The sequence below is a fragment of the Podarcis pityusensis genome (genome assembly GCF_964106645.2).
Source record: "Podarcis pityusensis genome assembly, chromosome: 4".
NCBI classification, from domain to species: Eukaryota; Metazoa; Chordata; class Lepidosauria; order Squamata; family Lacertidae; genus Podarcis; species Podarcis pityusensis.
This window is the reverse complement of record NC_138027.1, coordinates 56,371,415-56,397,792: the sequence shown is the minus strand read 5'-3', so window position 1 is coordinate 56,397,792 and position 26,378 is coordinate 56,371,415. Positions and strand designations below refer to the sequence as shown.

Below are 26,378 nucleotides of genomic sequence, written 5' to 3'. Positions count from 1 at the left end.
TGCTATATAGTTAGATAAAACAGTCCAGTTTCTTCCTTGATGTACAGTATTATTATTGACAGCAGTGAGACAAAATAGCTACCAGTGTTACAAGTGCCAGGAGCCACATTAATGGCTTAATCGCTCAACTTAATCTCTAAAATACCTCAACGGTTATTCACCTTCTGGGAAGAAATGACAACCAGTTGGCTCTTGTTTTGTTGCCCGGTCAGATTGACCAGTTATTTACTAATTTGAAACTTTTCCAAGAATTATAAATCCATGGAGTTGTATCATTCTTTGGTTGACAGTGAATTACAAGGTGTGTGCACAATATTAACTTGTAAGCTGCAACTGTTTGCTCTTTTTAGCTTTCGTAACTGATGTGAGTTCTGCTGGACTTCTTGCTGAAGTTTCGATATGTGTTTGTCTATGCTGGATTCTATTATTGTCTTTTGTTTGCGTAGTTTTATTGTTGTTGGGTTGCTTTATTGATTTATGCTTTTACTTAGTTGCTATATTGTATTTTTCACTTTTGTCTATTTAAATGTGTATATTATCTAGATAATTTTAGTATTATTAGACAACTCATATGGAAACAAATACTGAAGCCAACTGATGTCTCTTTCCAGATATTGATCAGTTTCAAGCTAAAATGCATGCCCTTTTTACCTATAACTTACTGCCCATATATTGCTCAGATTTTATATTATATTAAAGTGTCCTGGAAATAATCGGGCTAATGCAGTGGCACAAGAAGATAAAACCTATCTGTATTGAGTTCCACTCTGTACTGAGTGGCAGCGATGTCCACTTCTCAATATGTAGATCCCAAGACCCACAACATGGGACCATGCTTGAAGAATGCAGAGTTGGTGGGACAAATGAGATGATATTTTTATCAAGCTTATTTCTGCTCATCAGCAGCTCCTAAGGTATTGAACTATATAGGAACATAGTTGTGAATAAGACAGTCAATTTTTGCCCCAGTGTGCCGTGTAAGAGGTGACATGCCCATTCTAGCCCGGCTTTCTTTCTTGCCATTGCAGCACCTTATCTGATTTCCAAGAATGTGTCTGCAATAGTCTGTTGTAGTAGCATACTAAAAGGCTATCTGTACTGAGTTCAGCACATGTCATCAGGAGCCACACAGTCCTCTCTCATTCTTTCAGTGCACACTGCTAGACTGGATTTCAGCATGACTTGGCCCATAATCTTGGTCTGATCCAGCAGTGCTGCCACCAGTGGATTTCTGCGATCCCACATGATATTGAATGCCTCTAGTACAATCCCTACACATTATTCATGGGTGAATTTCCATAACAGATGTAAATGACGCCAACCACTGTTTCAAGCAATGCATGTGTCTGCAATTATATTCTGGCTAGGGCAGCTATATGTCTGGATTTTCAAAGACGGAATTGACGTCTGGGGGGAATTTTGTAAATGTGGCACTTTGTCCTGGATCTTAGGCAAGTCAATCGAAAAATTGCATCCTGGTTTTTACTTTTTTAAATATGGCAACCCTATATTCTGGAAACTTCAGTAAACTACTAAGAACAGTGATTCAAGTAATAGTGGTTCCAAAACTTTGCAATAATGATATTATGGATGAAACCACTTCCCCCAAAGTAACACAGAAAGTTTCATTTTAGATTTCTTCTCTGAAAAACTTGGCTCATAATAAAAGGTACTATGCTGTTGGTTTTTTGTTGGTTTTTAAACTACCTCAAGAAACTTGAGAAACCTTAGGATGACGGATGTATTCATGGGTCAAAAGTGCTCTTCAAGTGAAGCATTTCATACTGAGCATGCAGGAAGCCAAGTATCGGTTGAGATGGAGGTGAAAAGGTGACACTTGTTTGCTGTAAATTATGCTTTATGTCTATCTGTTCGTACACTAAGACCTACAGTCTCATATCATGAAATGAATCTATTGTAACCCTAGTGCAACCATTTACCAACAGGGCTTCCTGAGCAAGTGGGGCTTATTCATAGGTAAGCATGCCTTGAATTTAGCACCAAATTAACAACTTTTCAAGCTACAATCATGTAAGCCTTTGGACTTGAAAGGGTGTTAAAACAAAATCAAAAACCATAAATAAGCTTAAAAATGCATTTATTGAAACAGCCAATAATAAGCTAATAATATTACTTTGTATCTAATTCAGCACTAGGGTTTTATTCAGCATAAATCAATCGGAATTTGCCCCATTTTGTTTTCAATTATTCTAATAGCTTCCAGGATTTTAGCTAGCCCCTTTCATTAGCTAGCTGGGTTATGTAAGATAACCCAGTTAGGGCCACTTTTACACCTCCAGCACTGAATGCCACTATGTAGAAGTAGGTTTGGGAGGTTTCCATGCAGGTGATGTAACATTTAAAGCCCTACTAACTATGCTTAAGTAGCTCACGGGTGACCATGTCAAAACTATCAATATTATTACAGCATAGAAACACAGAAATTGCAACCTATAAAAATAGTTTCTCTTTTCATATATGCACAAAAGCCAATTAAATTGTGGAAATGTACAATAAATGTACCAAAAATATAGACTCCTAAAAAAACCCACAACTGTTTAGCATGTCTCTCAGGCTATCTCAACAATTTTATTTGTACAGCAGACATTTTACCAAATCATTACCTTCATGTTAAGATTTAACTAGCACTGCGATGTAAAATAAGGATTGAAAGAAATAAGTGCCCACCCTTTAGAATCTTGTAATTACCTTTGTATGGTTGTGGGAATATCTAAAATCAATAAGTACCGTCCACATATGATTACATGTCCATGGGTCAATGCTAAATTTGTCAGCTCTTTCCTTCACCCCTTTTGAGGGATCCTGTGCTTTCAACATTTGAAACTCAGCAAATAAGGCTTTCCCCACAAGTAGATGTACAACAGCTTAATGACAAGTGGAAATTCAGCTGTTATAAGCACTGGATATTTGTTGACAAGCCTAGTCTATGAATACAATGGCATAGTGAGAAACGTCGAATAATTGCAATGTATTGCCACTGAAGTAAACAATAAATAGAGGCAACATAGAATGGACCCAGCAGGGACATGATTGCTGCTTTGTACATTGGAATAACCCATCTCCCACTCCTCTATTACTCTAGATGCTGAGTTGCCAGTCAACTAAAGCACAGTTTGCTCTGGTAAATAAGGTTGTGTCTAAGTATCATCCTTTTCTCTAGCATGTCTCATGTTATTGCCATTGTCATTCCTATCAGTTTGGAATTTAAGCAAGTTCATGGAGATGTTTAAATTCACCTAGTGGTTCTTGCACTGCAAAAACTTACAATATTAGGGAAGTGCTTTAATGATGAATATTCTTGAGTGGAGAGGGGATGACCAGACCAGTTGCAGGAGTGGTTCTTTCTCTTTGTTGCTTTTAACCACATGTTAAATTGGTTTTACAAAGTTTATATATAACAGTGTTGGATTGGTTTTAAACAACAGCTTAAAACATGCTTTACTTCCTGATAATGCAGATCTCATAAGGCATTCTAGGAGTCAGGCTTTTGCATCAAGATGGCAATGCTACAGTCCTTTAATTAAGTGCCTGAATGGAAAATCAAAATGCTCTGTAACTGAGTAAATGTTCTGCCTTTCTAGAGTGAGTGATATCAACAATGATAGTACTATGAGGGGAGTGAGAGAGTTTTTTGGGGTTTTTTAAGTGATTGTTATTTTTTCCTCCTGAAAGGATGCAAGAACTGTAAAGTGCTTCAACATAGCAACAGAAAGTAGTAAGTTCTTAGAGGACTTATGTCAAGACCAGGAGATACATCTGAGCATTGGCTATTTGTGGTTAAGTTTGGTGGGGTGCATCAGGTCCAACATCTTATGGAGCAGCATTATATTCATAGAATGTTTCCAGCTAGAATACCAAGAGGGGGGGAAATACTTGATTAGTGGCATGACACTGACTGTCTTCCTATTCATCACATTTCTATCGCACTCTTCTTCCATGAAGCTTCATTTCATCCATTGGGGTGATTCTATTTTTTCTTCACATGCCAATTAGGCAAACAGGGAAGGCTTGTCCACACTGGTGTTTACTGTGGGTTTGCAGCTTTTTCCAATCCCATTTAATCTGTGTAGTCCACAAACTGTTACCCTCAAACAACACCAGTCTTGATGCTTCCCCCCTGTAACTTCAAGCTCATTCAATACCAAGATAATCAGATAAACTGAGGATAATGAGTCTCCAAACTACTCTACTCAGGATCACAGAGTGGGTAGATCAATCATCTTCTTTTCCTGTTCACATGCACTATTCCCTTAATGTTTTCATTTCTCTTCCGACTGTGCTTGTACTATTTCTAGTGTGCTCCAAACAGAGAGAAGCATAGCCTTATTTCCCCCTCTTTTGATCCCTCAAGTTTTGCACAAATCCAGAAAGCTGTGCAAACAAACCACATTACAAATATCTACACCAGACACTGCACAGCAATCAGAAAAAATGTGTGCTAAGAATTTACAGTTGTCTGACCCTGTGCTTTTTGCACACTTCCTGGGTGGTTGTTTTTTAAGGTGTTCATTCAGCTATCGACACATGTGCCCTGTCACGACTTAAGCAGCATAATCAACTCAACAAATTAGAAGGCAGGGACAAACACTAAAGGAAATGCCTACTGATATGCACATGGAAAAAACTAGTTGCTGCTTATATACAAATTCAAAGACATGCAGGTGTGGTCTAATATGGGTGGGAGGAAAGTGGATGAACAGCAGTTACTAATGGTCAAATGTTGGCAAACAAGCCCAAAGTGAGGTGGCTAAAGCTGCCCAATGAGCTTTAGTACTGAATAGGAGTTTAACTTCCCAATTTCCTAGCTTGCTTCCTAGTGGTTTGTTCACCATACTGTACTGATTGATTGTGGATACTGGATGTATAAAGGACAAATTTTGTAGGAAAAACTAGTTTTTACATGTAGATGGCCACACCCACACCCACACACAGCAGAAAGGAGCAGCAAAACTCTAATTAGTTTCCAGTCCATATATTTGCACTAGGGAAAACTTGTTTTAAAAGATTTCCCAGGGACCACACAAGCTAGCCCTTTGAACAATAGTTCAGTGAAAGGTAGAACTTACATTTGGAAAACGGAAATGTTCAGTCATAGAACACTTGGTAGTTAAAATTGTCAGACTTGATTTTGAAATTGTACGCCCCAGCCTTGCGTTGGTGTTGGAAAATTAAAAGACCTGTTATTGCCAGTATAAAAGCAAATACACCAATGACAATGAGGACTATGTAACCTGCTCCTAAGCCACGCTTTTCTTCTGCTGAAATAAAGGAAATAAAAATATTAGATGTGATGATATATTGGCTTGCATACACACAATGCATTTAAAGTATATCCTTTTCCAGAACAGAAGGCTGGGAACTGTAGATTACCCAATACAGAGCTACAATTCCCATCACCCTTAACAAACTACATTTCCCAGAATTCCTTGGGTGACTGGGTGCCTTAAATGTGCTTATAAAACATAAAGGCAAACAAGGTAAAACGTTACCAGATTTCAAAAGTGCAATCCTAGTCATGTTTTCTTGGAAGTAACTCCTGTTGTATTCAGTAGGGCTTCCCTTCAAGATAAGGTTCATCCACAATTCTGTTTACCCCACCACGTTCTCCCAGTAAAATCCACTCTTTACTGCTGAATTGGAGCAAACATCAACTGGGTTTTCCACAGATTGAAATTTGCTACAATTCAGCAGTGGAAAGCGTGTTTTTCCAGATTAAGTGGCAGGGCAAATGGAAAACTATTCAGACCCATGTCTAGAAAGCATGGCACAAGAAAAAAACAACCCCAATTGGACCTGTACTTTCTAGGCACAGGTAAATGGAAGAGTGGATGATTCCTACATCTGTATAGGATTGCAGCCTTAATGTCTGCATAGATAATCCCATCTTCTCACTATCACAAATCAACAAACTGCTGCTCCTGCTCAGGGAGGAAAGGGATGGGGCCAGACAGAGAGAGATGACAGGATCTTGTGAGCTAAGCAGATCAGCAGTGGCCATGCTGCCCTTTTCCTCCACATACAGCCGGTGGAGAACTTTTAGACAACCACCAATGAAATTTCTTTTTATTAACATGTGGGGAGTGGATAAATGCAATAGTCGTGAGATTAGAATAGTGCCAGTACAGCATTAACAAACAATAATTAGTCCGCTGTGTTATCATCTTGAAGCACTTCAGTGCTTGCTGTGTGGCCCTCTGAGGAGGGAGAAAGGAGGTAGAGTATATAAAGTGCGACACAAAGATTTGAAAATTAAAAACCGGCTGAAGGAATGGAGGACAGTCACAAGCTCAGTAGAGTAAAGAATTTATTTGTTTTGTTACTGGTATGTTGAAATATTGTGTTAAAAAAGAAATCAATAAAAAATATATTTAAAAAAAATAAAGAAGGAGGGAGAAAGGAGAGTCAGAGGCAGTTTTAGGGTAGTATGACCAGAATGGAGTGCGAGATGGGGGGAGGGACATATTTTAGTGTCACACAGGGTGCCACTGAAATTTGAGAGCCTACAATCTGTCACTGAGTGAGTGTGAGAGCTCAGCCTGGCTGGGTGGTGCTCTGAGGTGGGCCAGATGTCTGGCTGCATCCCAGCCCAAGGCCTGCTCCTGGAGCCAAGAGGCTGCTCTGGTTAGTTTTGGCAGGGGGGGTGTGCTTCCACAGCACAGTTCTGTTGCTTAGTTTACAGCAGCCCCAACCCATTTATGACCATTCTTATCACTTTCACTCCTAGCTGTCTCTCAGTATTAATCTTTGCCAGCCTGGTGACTGATTGCTTACCACCGGATTTGCGCAGAGGACCCCAAGATGCATTGGGCGTTGCTATAGTTTCCCCAGTCCTCATCAAACGGAAACCATTGCAGTTCTGGAAGAATAAAAATGAAGAAACATTCCTTGGTGGCCTTCTCTTTTTCCAGTGTGAAATGTTTAGGTGCCTACCAATCTGCAGACCATCTTAACAGATTTTGCAAGCTCACTGGTAGAGGAAGAGGAGTGCGGGGGGAGTGCACCGCCCCTGGAAGCACGATCCTGGCAGCTGCCATCACGGCTGCCCCCCCACCCTGCCCACACTGGGCACCCCGCCCCCGCCTGCTCTCCACCCCCCGGTGCCGGTGCATGAAGCTCCGCCACTGTGCAAGCTACTAATTTGAGAACTATTTGTACACCACATAGATATTTAATGATATGGCAATATAGAAATACTTATATAAGTAAAATTAAAAACAGAACTGCTTGCATAGGAGAAAATATGTATCCCATATTCTCTAAACTCAGGGGAATGTTTCCTTTTACAGTTCAGAAATACTAGCAGGTATAAGAATCCTCCATTAAGATCACTGCCAATACTAATTTCATTATCACCATATTAATTAACACCCAAGACTACAATAGGAACTAGTTTTCCATTGTACACTTTATATTTCTGCTAAGAGATTTTTTCCAACTCCTTTTCCTGGACCTTCAAAGCTACTGCTAAGTATTGACTTCAATCCATAGCACTCAAAGTAGTCATTTACTAATAGATTTCAAAAGGTCATCTAAGAAGGGTCAGCAACTAGGGATGGGAGAAATTTGGTTTCTCTCATTTTCTAACTTTTCCTATCTGAAGCTCACATATAAATTTCCAATTTTAATTTTTTTAGAAGAGTCGTCATAAAAATTTATCAGCAAACGTATCCAACTATACACATTTTGCCTAGCATAATGCCTTTTTATATAATCTTCACTAATAAATGCATTTCTGTGTACACTGCTTGACTGAAGAACTGCACTGCAAAATTCAGAGATGTGCAAATTTTGAATGGTGGCTATGTTTCACATTTTGAGGGTGTACTGGGGGCTGCAGGGGCAGTGGTGTAGCGTGGGTTGTCAGCACCCGGGGCAAGGCAAGTAATTTGCACCCCCTAACCCGGTAGGGGCAGAGAGCTGCGAGTGCGAGCGCGCCCCCCCCAGATGTTGCGCCCGGCCCCCCCTGCACCCCCCACGCTACGCCACTGTGCAGGGGGGGAGTGAAGTCCAATGGGACAAGCAGACATCTGCTCACACAACATTGGAGTCTGCCTTATATGTTCTTGGGTAATTTTACTGTTGTAGTTGGGGAATACATGGGAAATATATACCCCCTTCATCTTGTTTTCCAACAAGGTTTTCAAGTAGGAAATAATAAAAGCTGCCTTACCGTCTTGCAACTACTCCTTGGAATTTCCAGACAAACATGGATTTTGCAATGTAGATAAACCACTGAGTCATTGACAAAGGAAAATATTTTCAGTTTAAATTGGGCTTTGTTGGATATCCCATTCGAAATCATAGTGGTGTGTGAATTTGGAACTGGACAACTGAGAAGAGAACAGAATATAATTCAACACTGTCCATGCTAACTTGTATTTCTGTTTTTGAGCTTCCTTCAAAAATTGATGGTAGCCGTCCAGAGAGAGAAAGTGAAGCAGACACACTTCCATTAGCAGCTATGGAATAGCTTATAACAACAACTGCAGTAGCAATACCTAGCAATTTTCATTTTGTTTCCTAGGAGTATTCATACATTATAATAATTTAAACAAGGCATATATGGGTGTACATTATCTTGTACTTGATCAAAAATAAACCCAACTTTTCAATACTGCCTTTTTGCCCCAACATAATTCATTTAATCCAGGAAGAAATACCACGTTCCTTTTTATAATCAATCCATGATCAAGGGTAAGTTTTGTTTTTTTGTTCTTGTGAAAGCCCATTGTAGCTGCAGTCAACTTGGGTGTTCAGCATTTATATATACTGCTTGGGAGGATTCAAGCCACTTCATATTCATTAACTTAGTAATCTTTACAACTACCATTCACAGTAGTTCAATAAAATCATCCCAACATTACAGACAGGGGGCAGAGACTGAGAAATAATGGCTTGTGTTAACCCTGAGTACTAAGATGAAATCTAAAGAATAATTAAACTAAATATTAAGTAATCACAGACTTGCCAACTTGAAATGATGCTCTTAAAAGCTGTATTTTAATTTTTCAGATAGCACTACCTGGTACATGGTTTTTGTGTGACACCCTGAATATATTGCATGTAACATACCTGCCATCTATAAAAGGAAATGACTGAGGGTCCTTTGAGTTATTAGTTGGAGTTGCCCAACATTCGCTGACGACCACCTTGAGGTTGCTATCATGTCTCTGTATTCCCACTTCAATCATTAGGTCATCACTAGCAGAGATGGTGAAATTTTTGGGAATTGGGGCATTTTCAATGAATAGCTGCATTTCTGTTAAGAAGTGTCCTGATCCATGTAAATCCTCAAAAATGGTATAAACCCTGCAAGATAATCAGTTGTTAAAATTCATGGAGTAGTTTTTTATGAGCTCTGTTCCTCTGTCCCATATGCGCATAATACCAGTATTCTTTCTAGATTCTGTGTACAACACTATGTGTGCACGCACACACATAAAACAGAGTCAGACACAACAAATATACAACAAAAACCACAGAGCTAGACAGTGCTATATTCTATCCTAAAAGCAGGTGCAACTACAGCTAGGACCAGAATTGGGGAGGGTTGATGGTAACTGACTCCCCTAATAACAACCAACACTCAGCAGAACAGACACACACTACAATATTAACTAATTTAAAAATTACAATGTGCAGAACTAGATTTTATTAAAGAAAGTCTTCAGAGAAGCATTGGTATGGACTGGCATTAGGAAGAGATTAGATCCCTTAAACTGGAAACTAAGCATAAACAAAATCTATATCACTCCACCCAACATGTTTCCAGTTTCTTTTCTCCTAAAAGAGTGTACTATGAAGAGGAATGGAAAACCATGACACAGTTCTGACAGTTACCTCCATTTGGCCCTCCCAAAACCACTGTGATTGGAGAGAGCCCTGGTAAAATTATTCTCTGTAAGCTACAGCTGCCCGTCACAAAACCCCATCTTCTCCCTCTTCTCTTTTATGGAGGTTGTAGAGAGTGTATCCGTTTTTAGTAGGCTGTTATCTGAGTGTTAGTGTCCCTCTGAGTCTCTTGGGGGGGGGATCTTCACTACAATTCCTTAGTGCAGTGGTTTTCAACCAGTGTGCTGTGGCACCCTGGGGTGCCTTGAAGGATGGTCAGGGGTGCCACGGGCAACACTGGCCTCTGTCCCTCTTTCCTTCCCTCTCTCCTTTAATGCGCTCTTGTGTATCTGCCTCCCAAAGGCTTGCATAGCTGTTTGTTGCAGCAGCCCTGGCTACAAGCTCCACAGGCAAATGGTGCCTCTGGGGCTGGTCAAAGGGTGCTTCCCAGGTCCCTGTGGGGCAGTGTGACAAGGCACCTCTCTTTGGGGTGGAGGGGGCAGCTCAGAAACCAGGGCAGTGGCTGCAACTGCCCAGAGGACTCCCAAGGAGAGGGGAGATGAGGCTGAGGGAATACTCCCCAAGGGAGAGTGTTCAAAAAAGGGTGAGGGGCTGCCAGCTCTGCAGGCAAGGGGTGACATAACTGGGCTCCTGAGCCCCAGGGGGTGATGCAGAAAGAATGTAGTTGGTTAAGGAAGCCGTGGACTCAAAAAAGGTTGAAAATCTCTGCCTTAGTGTATAATGAAATGAAGGTACACTGAACCATTTGGATTTGGGGTATTAAAATTCCCACTTACCCTTCTGGAGTATATCCAGATGAAGTCAAGAGATCATTTTGAAACACACAAAGGATTGGACTGACAACCTTCAGGTGGCGGATGACCCTTGAAGAAAGCAAATCATTCCGAAGAACTGATTTTACTATGGTGTGTGTTGTGTTCTGGGGGAAAAAACAAATGCAACAGAAGAAGAAAATCAGGGTTTGTTTGTTACATTTTAAGGATAACTTTGGAGGACACACTGGCGTCAGCAAATAAAACAGAACAATCGGGCATGGAACCTTTTCCATATGAGGAAGGATTAAAACAATTAAGTTTAGTCATCTTAGAAAAGCACTAGTGAAAATATGGTATAAGAGTGTAAATATGGGCATTTGATTGAAGGGTTGTATATAAATATTTATAAAATAATTAATACAATAAAATCAGGAGTGGATGGGGGGATTCTAGAACTGGCACATATCCACTAATTCACACAACCCTCAGTTCATGATGGCTACCAGGAAATGTCACACCATCTTGTCTCTGTAGCCAACCAATTGCATGTAGCCACCATTATGCACAGGAATAAGCTTTAGACATATTAATGCATGTGACAAAAAGAAAATGTAGTTCTTCCTGTATCAGGCCACAGAACAGACATGTTGATTATTTTTTACAAATACACCTGCATCATTAATTATTTTATTTATTTATTTATACATACATACATACATACATACATACCCCGCCCATCTGGCTGCCAGCCACTCTGGGCAGCTTCCAACAAAATATTAAAATACAGTGTAGGCAGAACTATTGCCAATAGCTTTAAAACTTCAGTCTCCCAAATCTCTATAAAGGGCCATAAAGCAACTGCAGCTATATTCTGCAGATTGAATAGAGGCAGATGTTTCTTCTATTCACCCTGACTAAAAACAATTAGCAGGTTAGGCATCAGTGATGGAATCCACAGTGCTGTTTCTGCACAAGAGCAAGGAAAGGAAATGGAAGGTAAGAATATATTATTATTATTATTATTATTAATAGCAATGGTTTATATCCAAACTGCTCACCAAACCAAAAGCCTATATCTCATTCACTATCCTATTTTCATATGTAAGCAGTTTCCTTTAGGGATTGTGGATAATAATTTTCCAACCTTCTCTGTTCTTAAGCAAGTTCCCCAGTTGTTTTGCAGGGTGCAAGTCTGAACTCTCTAGTTTCAGTGACCTTTGATGCTTACTTTGTTATCTCAATAACTCATTATTAATATATGTCAGTAAATATCACTTAATGTTCTCTTCCGAGATTGAAGTGACTTACGGTTTGTACTTCAGTTCCACATTCGTTCCACCCAGTCCGAAGTATGACATGACTGGAATTGCTGGAGCTTACATTGCAGTGGGGTCTTCCCAGGTACAGGGAAGATTCTGGGATAGATTCTTGCTTCAGAAAGTCCTTCTGAATGGTGATGACAATTTTTTCAATCTCGCAAAGCACTCTGACTGCTTTCTTAATTAAAATCCCCTGGGAAGGCTTACTGGGTGGTAAGGATGAGACTTGAACATTCAGTGTTGTTTCTGTAGATGCATTGCTAAATATAGTGCTGGTGGTTGCATTTTCCAAACTTCTGGTTTTGGGGACAGAAGAATCCTCTCCAGCAGGTGATGGCACGTGGTTTGAAGTATACGGATCTGTCAAAGGTAAAACTGTGCTGCTCAGGTCTTTTGTCTGGGTACCTTCTGCATCAGGGTTGGAAAAAAGTGCTATAGAGTGGAAGGGAAAGGTATGGCAACTTGCATTATTCAATTACTTTTCTTACAGGGAGTGAACCAGAACACATTATTAAAATGGGTTTAAAGTGGGAATGTTGTTCCATTTAAATTTTCTCATCAAAAGGAGTAGTTTCAGGGGGCCTGAAATATTCCCTTTTAAAAAGCTTAAATTGTAACAATGGGGCTTGTTGAATTTTTCAATTTTCAATTCCAAAAATGAAAGGTGCTAAAAGGTTGTAACATGACTTGGGAATAAAAAGATCTTTTGGTTAAATTAATATAATTTAATTTTGCTTGGTAAATAAAATGCGTGTAAAATTGCATAGAAATCATTTAATTGATTGCCATTTAGTGAGCTGATGTCACAATGCTATGTAGGCCATTGGAACTGACTATGTGCTGATGTCACTGAGGACAAAATTAATTCAGCAAGTGAACTGCTTCCTGAATAGGTGAACATTTTCAAGCCTTTCCCAAACAATCACCAAAAGGGGTGGAGGGGTGGGGAGAGCTTTTCAGTTCTGCTGAAAATGTTCACAGAAATGAGCCCCCTTTCTGTATTACAAAACATTGGACTCCAGTGAGCAATATAATGTAATATATATAATTGATCCAGCAGCACCTTATTTCAGGCTTATTTTGTGTGAACATCTGCTACAGTATGTTTATAGACTGTACTGTAATCCCACCTATGGTGAATTTGCTAAATATGCTCTGATCTTATATTCATAAGATGAAATGAAAGTAAATATTGAAACATTGCCTTCACAGTTTCTCCCGGGTCTCTCAGCATTCGCGTTGACAAATCCTTCTTTGCAGCTGCATTCATAAGATCCATAAGTATTAGAGCAAGATGCATCAGAAGAACAATCTGTTTCTTCCCTCTCACACTCATCATAATCTGTTTTTTAAATAATAATAATAATAATAAAAATAAAGAGAGTGACAATTCATGAGTGATTATTATTTAGCTGCACTTGCAGTTATAGTACTGGCAGTGTTATAAGCCAGCATTCTCACAGGCTATCGAGAAGTTTTTTTCCCCACCTTTAAGTACCAACCCCAGCTAGAAGGGCTTTGATTCACCATGAACACCATGGACATCAGCTTTCCCCCAAAAAATGCCAGCCCTGGGTCCTAATGCCACCAGTTCCATACTCCTGAAGAGGGGTTAGGCCCTCCCAACATGATGCCAAGGGTGGACAATGCATGTAGGAGATTTTCTAGAGGAGACGTCATTTTGACTGAGGTGAGGTGCCATTTCATAGCAATCATTCCAAGGCTGCAATCCTTTAACATTTACTAATGAATAAACCTGCATAGGATTACGCCGCATGAAATGTGTGTGTGTGTGTGTGTGTGTGTGTGTTTTAGATGCCATTTTGGAGATGCTGCTTTTCTACTGTTACTAAAGGAGGTGATTAGACTGGGAAGCAAAGACATGGTTTCAAACCCTCCCTTGGCCACAATGCCCACTGGGTGACTCTTTATAGACAGTCACACTCTCTCAGTTTCACCTACTTCACAGGGTTGTTTGGGGATAATATGGAGGTGGCTGCACCATGTACCTTGAGCTCCTTGAAGGAACAGTGGCGTATAAATTAAGTAAAATAAACAAATAAAATGCAATGTCAAGAATGGTTCTACATTTGTGACCGAACATAAGCTGTTTTAGCTTGGAAATGATGAATCATACGTTTTATTTTGTGAGATAAATAGCCAGTACAAACACTAAAGGTCCCATAACAGCTTTTCATTTGTCACTTTCATTCATGACCTACTTTTAGAATTGAAGTCTGAAGTCCAGCACTTACCATTTTTCAGGGTTTGAGAAATTACAACAATAAAATATTGCTTACCATGTATGGAGAGACTGCTGTTATCAATCATGAAATGGCGGCTGTGGAGAAAGGCCTCAAGGAAAGAACTTGAAACGTTGTTTGCATCCATGTCTGCTGGAATCAGGAGGTTGAAGCTCACCACTACACTTCCATTAGTCACACTCGTTATCAACATTTTAATCAAGCCAGCATCCATTTTTGGGAGAATATTAAGGGGCAGAGACGTACGGACCTATTGTCAAAACAGAATGAATGTAGTGGATAAAAATGTGCAGTGAGAATGACTTGGATTTTGTGTGCAGGACGTTTTACAGACAACTCAACATATCAGGCACTGGGAACTGCTTCATGTTTAGACCCAAGATTAGAGAATATTCAGAAGATGGGGTGGTCCTGCATCAGAGAACTGAACCAATAATGCACAATTCTTTCCTACTACCCTTTGAACTGGTTGGACCAGCATAGTTTTACCCTTTTTATTATAAATGAGAAGCCCGCATTATAGACAGGTATGAACAGAAGACTGTTTCCCATAAGTAGGTACCTAGCTTTTCTGGGGGGTTTTGCAAGTTGTTATTTTAGGGTTGTCTTGTTTTAGTTGTGATCTTATCATTTTATGTTTGTAAGCTGCCTAGAGAACAATGTTATTGCGCGGTGTTAGATAAATAAAGTTGATAACCACCACTACAAGACAACTCGATTTTTCATCATTTGATAACTCTCAGTTGAATGTATGAACTTTATGGGGGGAAACAGGGATGTGAGGTGGCAAAAACCATAGACCTAAGCTCATGCATTCAATGAATGCTTCCTGCTGCACATGCATAGAGCCTGCCCTCGACTTTGGCTGAACATGTGGGAGCCAAGGGATACATGGAGGTTCAGGCTGGGTAGTGGCAGTGTGGATGTGAAGGTGAGAACATGGCTCTGATCACTGCTTCATACTTGCAAGACAACATGATGTTGCAATCTTCAAGTGATGAACACACGTCAGGTTCTTGCCACAGGACTACCAGATTAACACATTATAAAGCCCTAATTGAGGCCCAAGATTCAAGATCACCTGAGAGACAATGGTTGTGTATCTCATTCCTCTCGCTGTGCTCTTCTGCCCCTGCCCCCCGCAATCTGCTCAGGAGGGTCTTCCAACACTCTGGAGCAGGTTTTGAGGGGGGGGGGGGATTCAGCAGAGAGGAGAAAAGTGAGAAGCTCCACTGGACAACAGTACAACACATTAAATACATAATTTACATACATAATTATACCCATTTTATACCATATTGAGTTTTCCCACTCTATCATATTTACTTACCTCAGTGAAAAACAACTGTGTAAAATTTTGATACTCTTGACTACTTGTGTTGCTGAACCCTGAGCTATAGTTGAGATTTGATATCCTGACGGTTCCACTAAGTATCTGGGCAGCTGTGAGATTGGAGGAAAAAATGTAAACATACACGTTTGTAAGTGTTGTATTCAGAATACAATTTCTAGGCCTCTAGGAAATTTCAGATAACTCTTTTTCTAAACTCAAATAGCAAAGCTGAGTAAAAAGAACTTTAAAAGAACTGGAGGAAAATAACGAATGTTACTTTTAGATACAGAGAGTTTTTCTTCACTATTGGGCTGTTCTGGATTTATGAATGAAGAAGCAGGTATTCATAAGACATGACTGGCTTCAAAATTTTGATTCCCTCTTAAGAGCAGGAAATGTGAAAGGTCACATTCACATCATTTAAAGTGCTCTTAAATCACGTTAACATTCATGGTTTCCCCCAAAGAATCCAAGAAACTTTAGTTTGTTGAGGGTGCTGAAAGTTCTTGGGCGATCCCCTCACATAGCTACAATTTCCAGGACCCTTAACAAACCGCAGTTTTCATGATTCTTTGGGGAAAGCCATGACAGTTGAAGCAGTACAAGAATGCTTTAAATGTATGGCATGGATGTGACCCAACTCATTGACAAGCTAAATGGCCAAATTTTTGTGAAAAGTACTCTTCTTCTTCTTCTTCTTCTTCTTCTTCTTCTTCTCATATTTAGCATTCCCCTATAAGCATAAAGGGCTGACATTTCTCTTATAGACTTGTGATCACCAGATTATAAAAAAAATTAACTTCTAAGAATGTTTTACCTGCCTTTACTTTATGTTGTATACTTTACTCTATGCTTTATACATTTTGCTCTTCCACTGGCTGTACTGAGGGAGGGAGGTGCCACCAGCATTTTATGCCTCATTGGCTGCCCAGGCAGGTGGCAGCCAATGCCCTTTCAGCCTGTGAGGCACCTCCCCCCCCCCCAAGAGCAGGTCTCTCATTGGCCAACCTAAAATGTAGGAGTTGCCGGAAACTCCAGCCAGCTACCCAGGAGGCCAGTGGAATTCCCCAACAGCCGCCTGGCCATGTGCGTTCTGGCTGCCCAGGGATGGCAACCGAGTGCAAGGATCCACAACAACCGCCCACCCAGAAGAAGGGGCAAGTGTCCATTACCTGTCTTTACTTTATGCTGTACTGGTATGCTTTTATTTCCACAAACTTCTGTCACAATTTCAACAGTGTACAAAATCCCAGGTTCTAGTCCGGAAATAGTCAGGTTGTGGCTCTGGGTCTTAAGCACTTGTATAAGCTCCTTTCCATTAAGCAACAGAAACTGGAAAGAAGTATTTAGTGGAACATTTGTGGTCCAAGTTACTTGAAAGCTGGTACTGGTTATATTGGAAAAAATAATATTTGAAGCTGGAAAGCACATTAAGAAGAAAAAGAGATGGCAATTAAATCTTTGAAGGAAGGAAAACAAAGAATTATCTTAGAAACATCTATTCCATTTGCCACATTTTAAATGAAAAGTTTAATGAAAAGTTTTACAAATTTTACAGTAGAAAGAATCCCCTTCCCACACCTGCTACATTTTGGAACAAATTTGATCTCCAAATAAACTATAGACTAGTGGCAATTAAAGGTGGCAGGAAAGTTGAGGTAACTTTAAACTATGTTCAGAAAACAACAACAACAGTGTTTTGATATTTGGCACCTAAGGCAAAATTCATATATCTAATTTCAGTATAGGAAAGCTACGTGAAACTTTTAATTTCAAAAAAGCAAGACTATGAGCTAGTTGACTTATATAGATATTAAACACATACTGTATTTTAGGTGCTTTTACAAATAATAAATGATAATGAAAGTGTACTCTTAGAATAATACTGGAATATACATGTTACCAGTCAAACTAGAATTTGACAAGGCTTCTTTTGCCCTTCTGTTATGTTTATAGGATACTTCTTTGAAAGAGGGGAAGTACCCTCTGTCAGTGAGGAATTGGCCTCAGTGCTTGCCAGAAGAATCTTACTAGGAAGAGGTGGAAACTGGGTTTGGAGAAAGCATGCCTCCTCTGAGGCAAAGGTTCTACCAGGGATAGGAAAGCCAGATCACACTGTAGCCAACCCTTTGCAGGGCTCATATGACCAGTGGGGCCACCTACTGGCATGCAGCACAAAATTTAAACCGCCAGGATCAGATCAATTTGGAAGCTCCGATTGGGTAATCTGAAGTGCTCTCTGAACTGTCCCTTGGCAAGCATAGCTTGTATTCAGCACCATTTAAATTTGACTCTAAATGCAAGTTGCACTGCTTTTGACTGGGGTCAGATCCATTTGGGAACTCCTAATCAGAGCTCCCAAATGGACCCATTACTAACAGTGCAGCTTGCATTCAGCACCAAATTTAGACAGTTCTTCTGTACTTTGGACATCCACTCTGCAAACAGGAGATGTAACTGAGTGAAATTAAGAGGTGTGTGCTTAAATCTCAAAGGAATTTGACTGGCCTGTAGCCATTCTCTTGCATTTTCTACACACACTAACCCTCAACGTCTTTTTCTACATACTAACAAGTTGATTTTAAGGAAAGTTTTAGTGTAAAAGCAGACTCACCACCACAATCTGAGGCAGGGGCGGCAACTGTGTAGCCCCCAGACAAAGATGGTAATGTTGTGGATGGATTTTTCTCAGACCAAGATCTGTTATCCTTCCCCATCTCTTTATCAAGGGTATGATTGAGAACATAAAATGTGGGGTGTTGGGTTACATTCAGGGCTGAAGTTGCATTTTGCTGAGAACTTCTCTCAGTTATGAGGCCAGGTGTGCTTGTCTCTACTTCAGAGCCATTTCTCACAAAAGGATGAACTGTAATATTTGAAATGCCAGGAAACATGGACATTGAAGAGTTATGCCTTTCTTGTGTTGTTGATCTCTCTTCAACTAAGCTTTCATTTGATGAAGTTACATTGTCCCACTTTTTTGTCACCAGAGCAGGAGTTTCTGAAGTACTCAGGGTATTATTATTCCTGACATACCCTGTGGTAGTTACATCGTCCCACTTTTTTGTTACTGGAGGAAGAGTTTCTGAGGTACTCAGGGTATTATTATTCCTGACATATTCTGTGGTAGTTACATCGTCCCACTTTTTTGTTACTGGAGGATGAGTTTCTGAGGTACTCAGGGTATTATTATTCCTGACATATTCTGTGGTAGTTACATCGTCCCACTTTTTTGTTACTGGAGCAGGAGTTTCTGAAGTACTGAGGGTGTTATTATTCTTGACATACCCAGTGGTAGTTATATTGTCCCACTTTTTTGTCACCAGAGCAGGGGTTGCTGAAGTGCTCTGGCTGTAATTGTTCCTCACATACCCTGAAGTGGTCATTCTCTGAGATGCTGACAGGGTTTTGTCTGATGGAAGAGTGCTTGACTCTTGGGTCCCATTTGAGGGCAGTATTATTGTCTCAGTGGACTTAGATGTGAATGAAGTCACTGCCCTTACTTCAGACATTGCCAGAGGAGTGGAACCTGTCCCAGGCAGTCCTTCTGTAGCATTTACTTCAAATGCAGGCACCATTTCTGTAACCGGATCCACAATATCACCTGGAATGCAACATTTACGCATTTGACACAAACCAAAGTGTACAATATGAGTGGTATTTCCTTGGCAAACAACTATACATGAAACTACTGTACTAGTATAAATCAATTAATAATAAATATGAAACACTAGTCTCCTTTATGTCTTATTCCATGAGAAGGGCCTCCATTTTACTGGACTCACCTCTGACATTGCACTTGCCCATCTGCTGACGTCCTGACGGTACAGAGGAACAAAGGCAGCTGCTGACTAACACTGAGTCAGAACAGTGATCCATATGGCTGAGTACTTGCTACACTGACCGGCAGTGTCTCCCCAGAGTCTAGACATGGTTCTCTCTCCAGGGATTGAACCTGAGACCCTCTGCATGCAAAGCAGTTGCTCAACCATTGAACTACAGCCCTTCCCCATTCACACAAGGCACCTCCTTGCATGGAGAAGCCTAAGCAAGTATGAGTGGCTCCTCCTGCAGGCCTTCCCTCCAGGTGTGAAGGTAGATCTGGGTGAGCAGTTGGAATGCTGGGGGTGGTTGCATGAAGAGGGGCAAAGTAGAATCCTTTTCAATCCATGGGAAGAAAAAAAAAGCCTCCACAGAAGAACAAGTCTGATTCTTACCCTCACAGTTTCTCCCAGGTCGGGATGGATTGGCATCTGTGGTTGTCTTGCATCTGCACATATATGAGCCCAATGTATTGATACATTCTGCAAAGGTGCAACAATCATTCTCTGCCCGGGATGCACATTCATTCCAGTCTGTAATTCAAAAACCAAAATTCAATAAGCAAAGCAACTTTGGTTAGGTTAACTGGGACTAGAATGAGAAATAATGCAGTAATTTCTCCAAGGCCTGGGAGATCTACAGACCTAATACTAGTTTCCTCTGTACTATAACTGAGAAGCTATGCAAGTTTGACATTAAATTAGATAGCCTACCTTCTACTCGAGAGCTATTCTGGTCAACAAGGAATGCAGAACTGTTGAACAGTGATGAAATCATTGGCTCAAATGCAGACAAGTCTTTTGGAAATAATGGGTCTTCTACTATGATTTTAAGTCTCACAACAATGCTACCAGCTTTAAGAGAGTCTATTTGCACTTTCAGCTTTCCCATCTGGTATAATGCAGACATATTTGAAGGAAGTGACTTTCTGATCTGAAAACAGATAAGAGAACTATTGCTAGTTTAATGTAAAACTATATACACTGAATTTTGTTTTCCACAACACTATCACGTCTGTATTCAGTTACAGATAGGTAGCCGTGTTGGTCTGCCATAGTCAAAATAAAAAAAATTCTTCCAGTAGCACCTTTAAGACCAACTAAGTTAGTTCTTGGTATGAGCTTTCGTGTGCAAGCACACTTCTTCAGATACACTTCAGATACAGTGTATCTGAAGAAGTGTGCTTGCACACGAAAGCTCATACCAAGAACTAACTTAGTTGGTCTTAAAGGTGCTACTGGAAGAATTTTTTTTATTTTGACGTCTGTATTCAGAATTTGTAGAAAAAACTATGTTCCATGGTGCACCCACAAAAAAGTGGTAATTTAGTAGGCTACCTGAAACTTCTATTAATTCAGATGGTTCTACACAGTTGTCATTCACTTGCTCCACAGTGGTAAAAAAGATGTAGCAGTTTAGTTGGAATAGCATATAAATTAATGCCCTATACCTATAGTATCCAATTAAAGTGTTCTAACTCATAATGTGCCTCTTTCCGTATGATTATTTGTCACAACTTTACAAGAATGGTGTTGGTGGGAAAACAGCTAACCCCTTGAGAAACCATGTTGGAATTTATGCATGTTATGAAAGAGGATTTGTTGCATTGGTGAAGGAATATGGTAGCATTATCAGCTTAACACGTAAAATGGAAGTTGTTCCTGGTGCAGTTATCATCCTATATCTTTTGCTAGGACCCTCTGCTATAAAATATAGTACTTATTGTGAATAACATATCCCATTTTTTATTTTTTTAAAAAAGGAGTTTATATTTTTAGTATTACCTCAGTCATCAGAATGCTAGAAAATGCCTGATATTCGATACTGCTAGCGTTGAGGAGCTGATCCGTGAAGTTATAATTCAAGATCCTTATTGTTAAACCAAATACTAAGGCATCTAAAAGACAAAATATTAAGTGAGTAATATGGGTGGTGGGGTGTGATATTCATTTGAGAACAGACAGATCTATCAAAACACATTTCAAAACTATATGACTATATGACAAAACTATATGACAAAACTATATGAATTAGTAGTTCATACTAATTATGATGTGACAGTAATTAATCTAGGCAATGACGATTAGCTATAAATCTGCACTGACTCATTCAAGTGGGCTGAGTAGAGATGATGAAATGTAGCTGAAGGTCTGACCTGAAATATGAACACAATATCTTGGACAGTCCAGATTTATACTAGGAAAACCAAATTCTAAAATGGTTGTTACCTGTCTTTACTTTTCTACTTGAGACAGTCTTTTTGCCACAATCTTCAGCACTGATGTTCACTGTGTACATTATGCCTGATTCCAGATTGAACACATCTAGTTTGGTATCAATGGTTTCTATTTGTTGCACGAGTTCTTTGCCTTTGAATATTTCTATATTGAACGAATGGTTCCGTGTCGAATTCACACTCCAAGCCACTTCAAAACTGCTGCTAGTAACACTGAAGATCTTGTGGTTTCTAATAGCTGGAGCATCTGAAATAGAAATTAGGTGAGAGGTACCACAGTTGCATGTGTACTATGTAATCTTACTCAAAGAAGTAATCCCTGTTATAATCCATGAGCTTTATTCAAAGGTAAATATGCATACAATTGCAGCCCTTAAGTAATAATAGGAATACAAATTCACTGTGCATTTATATAAAATTGCCTCCTGACATTAAATTTAAATGCTAGATTGACCATTTATAATCCTAATCCTACTTTAATCATTTGTTAATTCATTCAGTTGCATTTGTGGCATGCAGCAGAAAGAATGTAGTTGGTCAAGGGAGCCGTGGACCCAGAAAGGTTGAAAACCTCTGCACTACAGAATTAAACAAAAAGAAAACATCTGCTACACACCTATTATTTTCTTTTTTCTTCCTTCATTGTTCACTCTATAGTTCTTTAAGTGAGGAGAATACAGTTACCAGCAAAAAATCTGAGCTATATCATTATCACTGCTATACATGAATTCTTACCTTATTGCCTAGGTATAGAACCGTATATGCATTTCTTTGAGATTTGGAGATAAAAAATGCTTCATCAACTTCAATAGAAATGTTCAAACTCAACTGAAGTCAGCAAAGTACATAGTCAATATAAAATGTATCCCAAGCCCCTAATGATCCAGGATTGCTTCCATGTATATGAAGGACTTGTGGGACTGTTTACTTTTGGCCCCAAGGGTTGAATGGTCAGAGTAATAGCTGACCCTCCAGATTGTTAGGGGCACAGTGATGAAAAGGGAAATAGGGGGCTCAGAATTAATGATTTTCGTTTCTGACAAAAATATTCTAGGAGCTTGTTATCTGCCCAACTTATATGTAATTTTTAAATAGACAGATGCTGCAACCTACAAGAGGGGTCCAGGGCTCTTTCCTCCAAAGGAAAGAGATCTTATAAAGCTGATCTTAATCTCTGGGCTACTCAGGGAATAAGAGAATGTGAAGAAATGCATTACAACATCTGGAAAAGACATCACTATAATGAGATCGAGAAACGTCATGTCATTTTTATTTTATTTTTACAAAATTAATACAAGATTGACTTGTGGCAGCATTCCTGTGTCATACCAAAGTAGTAAAAAAAAAAAGTCCTTAAGCTGAACACCATTCTATTTCTCACATCCAAAGTATTTGGCTACCAATGACAGTCCTGCCATACAGCAGGATGAAATGATTTGCTTCAGACGAATTGGTGTATATTTGGAGCAACAAGACTTTTCTAAAGTGTCAACCCTGGTGTGGGGGAGGCAAAATCTGTGAGCCACTTCAGGCACCAAAATGTCTTGGGCCAGCATGGATTGTCACAAGATGAATACATCTACATTTCTTAAGAAGTTAAAGCAATATAAAATGTTGAAGATTTATATTATATTATTTTGAGGGGGACTTCTTTAATAAACGCATTCTGAATTCTGCAATTGAAACATTATTCAGTGCTGTATTAAAAGGCAAATTCACAGGAGTTCTGTTACATAAATAGTAGTGGTATGCAGGACTGTGGAAACCACATGCCATGTCTTGACAGGAGTTAAATATTCAACAGCGTCATGTTTATTCATTCATGCAAATGTAAGTTTCTTGATTCAATTAGCTTAAAGAAGTGGCTAAATCTACAGCAGAATAAGCAATTATGCAAGCTATTAAAATTCTCCAGGCAAAAACCAACTATGTAGAAAAGACAAAATCTTCAGTACTTCATTGCTAGAGAACTCACATTTCTTAAAATGATATTTTGCTGCAAGAAACAAAGTTTTCAATACAGAAAACTTTATCAAGGAAGCTTTTGTGTACCAGTCTGAGGCCTCAAAATGGCCAAGTATATTTACAGACTCAAAGTATTGCTGCAAGCTACCCCGGTCTCTGAGCAGTAAGGGGTTCCAGGTGCTTATACTCAGGGTTTGGTTTCCTTGGATTAAGCCATAGCAGAGACTGTAGTGTCTTTATGATATATGGTTTATTTACACATGTATACAACTTCAGCCTATGATGGAGGGGATCACATAATTAACACCCCAAGAAGGTCTTGTTTCTCCCATAGGTGCAGCCTTGAATTCAAGTAGACACCAGCCATGTCTCTCTCTCTCTGTCTTTCCAGCCTGTTGCATTTTTGCATCCAGTTTCTAGCTCACATAACTCCTAACTCTAACTTCCCATAGTTAGAGTTGGATTCCAGCAGAAGTCAAGCATGGCTCTGACCCCAGCTTCTGCCTGCAACCAGCCTCCAGCTGTCACACACTCTGGCTTTTGTCTTTCTCACTACCAGACAGGTGAGGGAGGGGGCCCATCCATTTGCCCCTGGGCACTGAGCAACTTCTTTTGTTATACTAACAATGGTCCTTCGGGCCATTAACTCACTCACAAAAAAAACTTGCCTGACCTCCATTAGATTTGAACCATTGCTGGATCTAGGACCCCAGGGATTAGAAGAGACTCAGGAATCCTACAGACTACTGTCCCAAAGTCACAACAGCATTATCTAGTGTATGAATTGGTTCCATTTATGTAATTATGTATTAATGGTATCATTTTACGTAAACTGCCTGGCAAATTTCTACTGAACGGTGGTATGTACAATAAATGAATTGTTTGCTTTGCTGGAACTAAGGTGAATTCAGACAGCTAGTTTTCTACCCTAGGGTGACTTCTATTTACCTCACAGTGGAGATCTACACATATCCCAATGTCACAATTTTTTTCTCATGTGGTCAGTTTGTTCTGACTGATACTTTGTACATGCCTCAGAAGCAAGACCTTAAGGTCAGCCCTGATGAGACTGCGCAGGGGTTGGACTGACAAGCCCTGCACCTTCTAGGTCCCTGTTGTCACCATTCAGAGTACAGACTCAATGACTTGTTATGGAAATAAAGGGGGGCACTTATTGGAAATCAATTTTGTCACCTCTTCCCCCCCCCAAACCCTCAGACAATGAGCCCAGCCTCCTTTTATTCCCAGTCGCATAAGTACTACACTACAGCATGGCCATAAACTTGTACGTTCAACTGCTGAAATATACACCCAATATATAGCGATGGAGATTTATGTTAGTGCTTTATGAATGAACACTGTGTTTTATGAATGGACTCTGTATTTTGTGAATTACCTAAGAGCCACCAATAGGGAGCTCTAGAATCTGACAGCCAACCAATTGGGTACTACCAAACAGCGACCCCTATTGCTGAAAGCAGGTAAGCAGCAGGGAATGCTTCAGCTCAGCCTTTGCACTGTTGACTGAACACCCCCTGCTGTGCAGATAATGGAGAAAGCTCATAAATTGTATCCCTTCTGGCATCCTGGCCAACTCTATTACACAGGTGTAAATCCTGGTGCACCAGAAGCACAGAATAGCAGCAAATAAAATCCGCTCATACGTCAGCAACTGATAAGATTTGTCAACCAGTTCTTCCAAAGTCTTCCTAAATTATAAAGCTCCAAAATACAGGCCAAAAGAGAGCAAGTCTGGGAAGAGCGAGGCATACAATGGGCACCACCAGTGAAAAGGCCCTGCTCCGTGTAACTCCTGCCCTGTCATTTGATAGAGTGCCCATTTGCCCTCCTTCTTAACATGGAATGCTCTCTATTGGAGTCTCCAGGTCCAGTACAAAGACCATAAGAAGGGAGAGCAGGGACCCTGAAGTTCCCAACAGCTGTTAAGCAAGCAAGCAAGGACACAGGTCACCTTTGTCACAGTCAGGACGCCTATGTCGTGGCCAGGCCTGCACCCAATCTTGTTTTTGTACAGTCTTGTTTATCCTCAGTAACCAAAATTATATTATCAACATATACAAGCAGAAAAGTTGTTTTCCTTCATTTGCAAGGAATTGTCCAAAACAAAGTGGCACTAATAAAGAAAAGTTCCAGGGTGGCAACAGAAAGCAAACTAAAAATGCTTTTGCAGTTCATCAAACTATCCAGCAATATCAAGTTATAGGAAAACTGGTGCTATTAACAGTAACCCTTCTAGTTGGTTAATTGGTTCGGCAACTTCCATGCACATGGTGTGTGATGCTAATGGTAACTAATCAGAGACAGCTACAGGAGAGCTATGAGATTCAGGTGAGGGTCAGATGCCTTGTGAATCCCAGCAGGTATATAAGAGTACGACCCAGCCTGCCCTGCCCAGGAGTTTGCTAAAACAGTCATAGCAGATACAGCTGTTGTTAGTAACTCAGAGAAGGTTTGGGAACCTTCAAGCCTCCAAGAGGTCCAAAGTTTAACCTCAGAGGATGCTGAGCCTTGGTTAAATGCCATGAAGTCTGAACTTCATTCCTTAGAGAGGAGCAAGACATGGGGACTAGTTCCAGGCCTGCCCAGGCCACAAAAGGTTTACAAAGTTCAGTTATTGCAAAAGTTTTTCAGTGTTAATTTTATGCATTTTTTAAAATCACCATGGTATTTAACAATACAGTGGTACCTTGGGTTAAGTACTTAATTCGTTCCGGAGGTCCGTTCTTAACCTGAAACTGTTCTTAACCTAAAGCACCACTTTAGCTAATGGGACCTCCTGCTGCTGCCACG

The 26,378-nt window shown here is 40.0% G+C and overlaps 1 protein-coding gene across 4 annotated transcripts in view; it reads right to left on the bottom strand.

Annotated features, from left to right (window-relative positions):
• Positions 1–2,081: 2,081 nt before the first annotated feature.
• Positions 2,082–26,378, bottom strand: part of UMODL1 (uromodulin like 1) — a 74,059-nt gene continuing 49,762 nt past the window's right edge. For all 4 annotated transcript variants that reach the window (XM_081004416.1, XM_081004418.1, XM_081004419.1 and 1 more), the window contains 16 exons: positions 21,595–21,849; positions 21,151–21,263; positions 20,080–20,299; positions 19,762–19,899; positions 18,159–19,148; positions 16,717–16,962; positions 15,542–15,654; positions 14,248–14,461; positions 13,152–13,289; positions 11,937–12,307; positions 10,650–10,792; positions 9,094–9,330; positions 8,192–8,351; positions 6,793–6,877; positions 5,088–5,279; positions 2,082–3,867 (listed from right to left, as the gene is read on the bottom strand). In XM_081004416.1, coding sequence (XP_080860542.1) covers positions 5,107–5,279; positions 6,793–6,877; positions 8,192–8,351; positions 9,094–9,330; positions 10,650–10,792; positions 11,937–12,307; positions 13,152–13,289; positions 14,248–14,461; positions 15,542–15,654; positions 16,717–16,962; positions 18,159–19,148; positions 19,762–19,899; positions 20,080–20,299; positions 21,151–21,263; positions 21,595–21,849 — 3,596 coding nt within the window. In that variant the 3' untranslated portion in view covers positions 2,082–3,867; positions 5,088–5,106. The remainder of the gene's footprint in view (positions 3,868–5,087; positions 5,280–6,792; positions 6,878–8,191; positions 8,352–9,093; positions 9,331–10,649; positions 10,793–11,936; positions 12,308–13,151; positions 13,290–14,247; positions 14,462–15,541; positions 15,655–16,716; positions 16,963–18,158; positions 19,149–19,761; positions 19,900–20,079; positions 20,300–21,150; positions 21,264–21,594; positions 21,850–26,378) is intronic.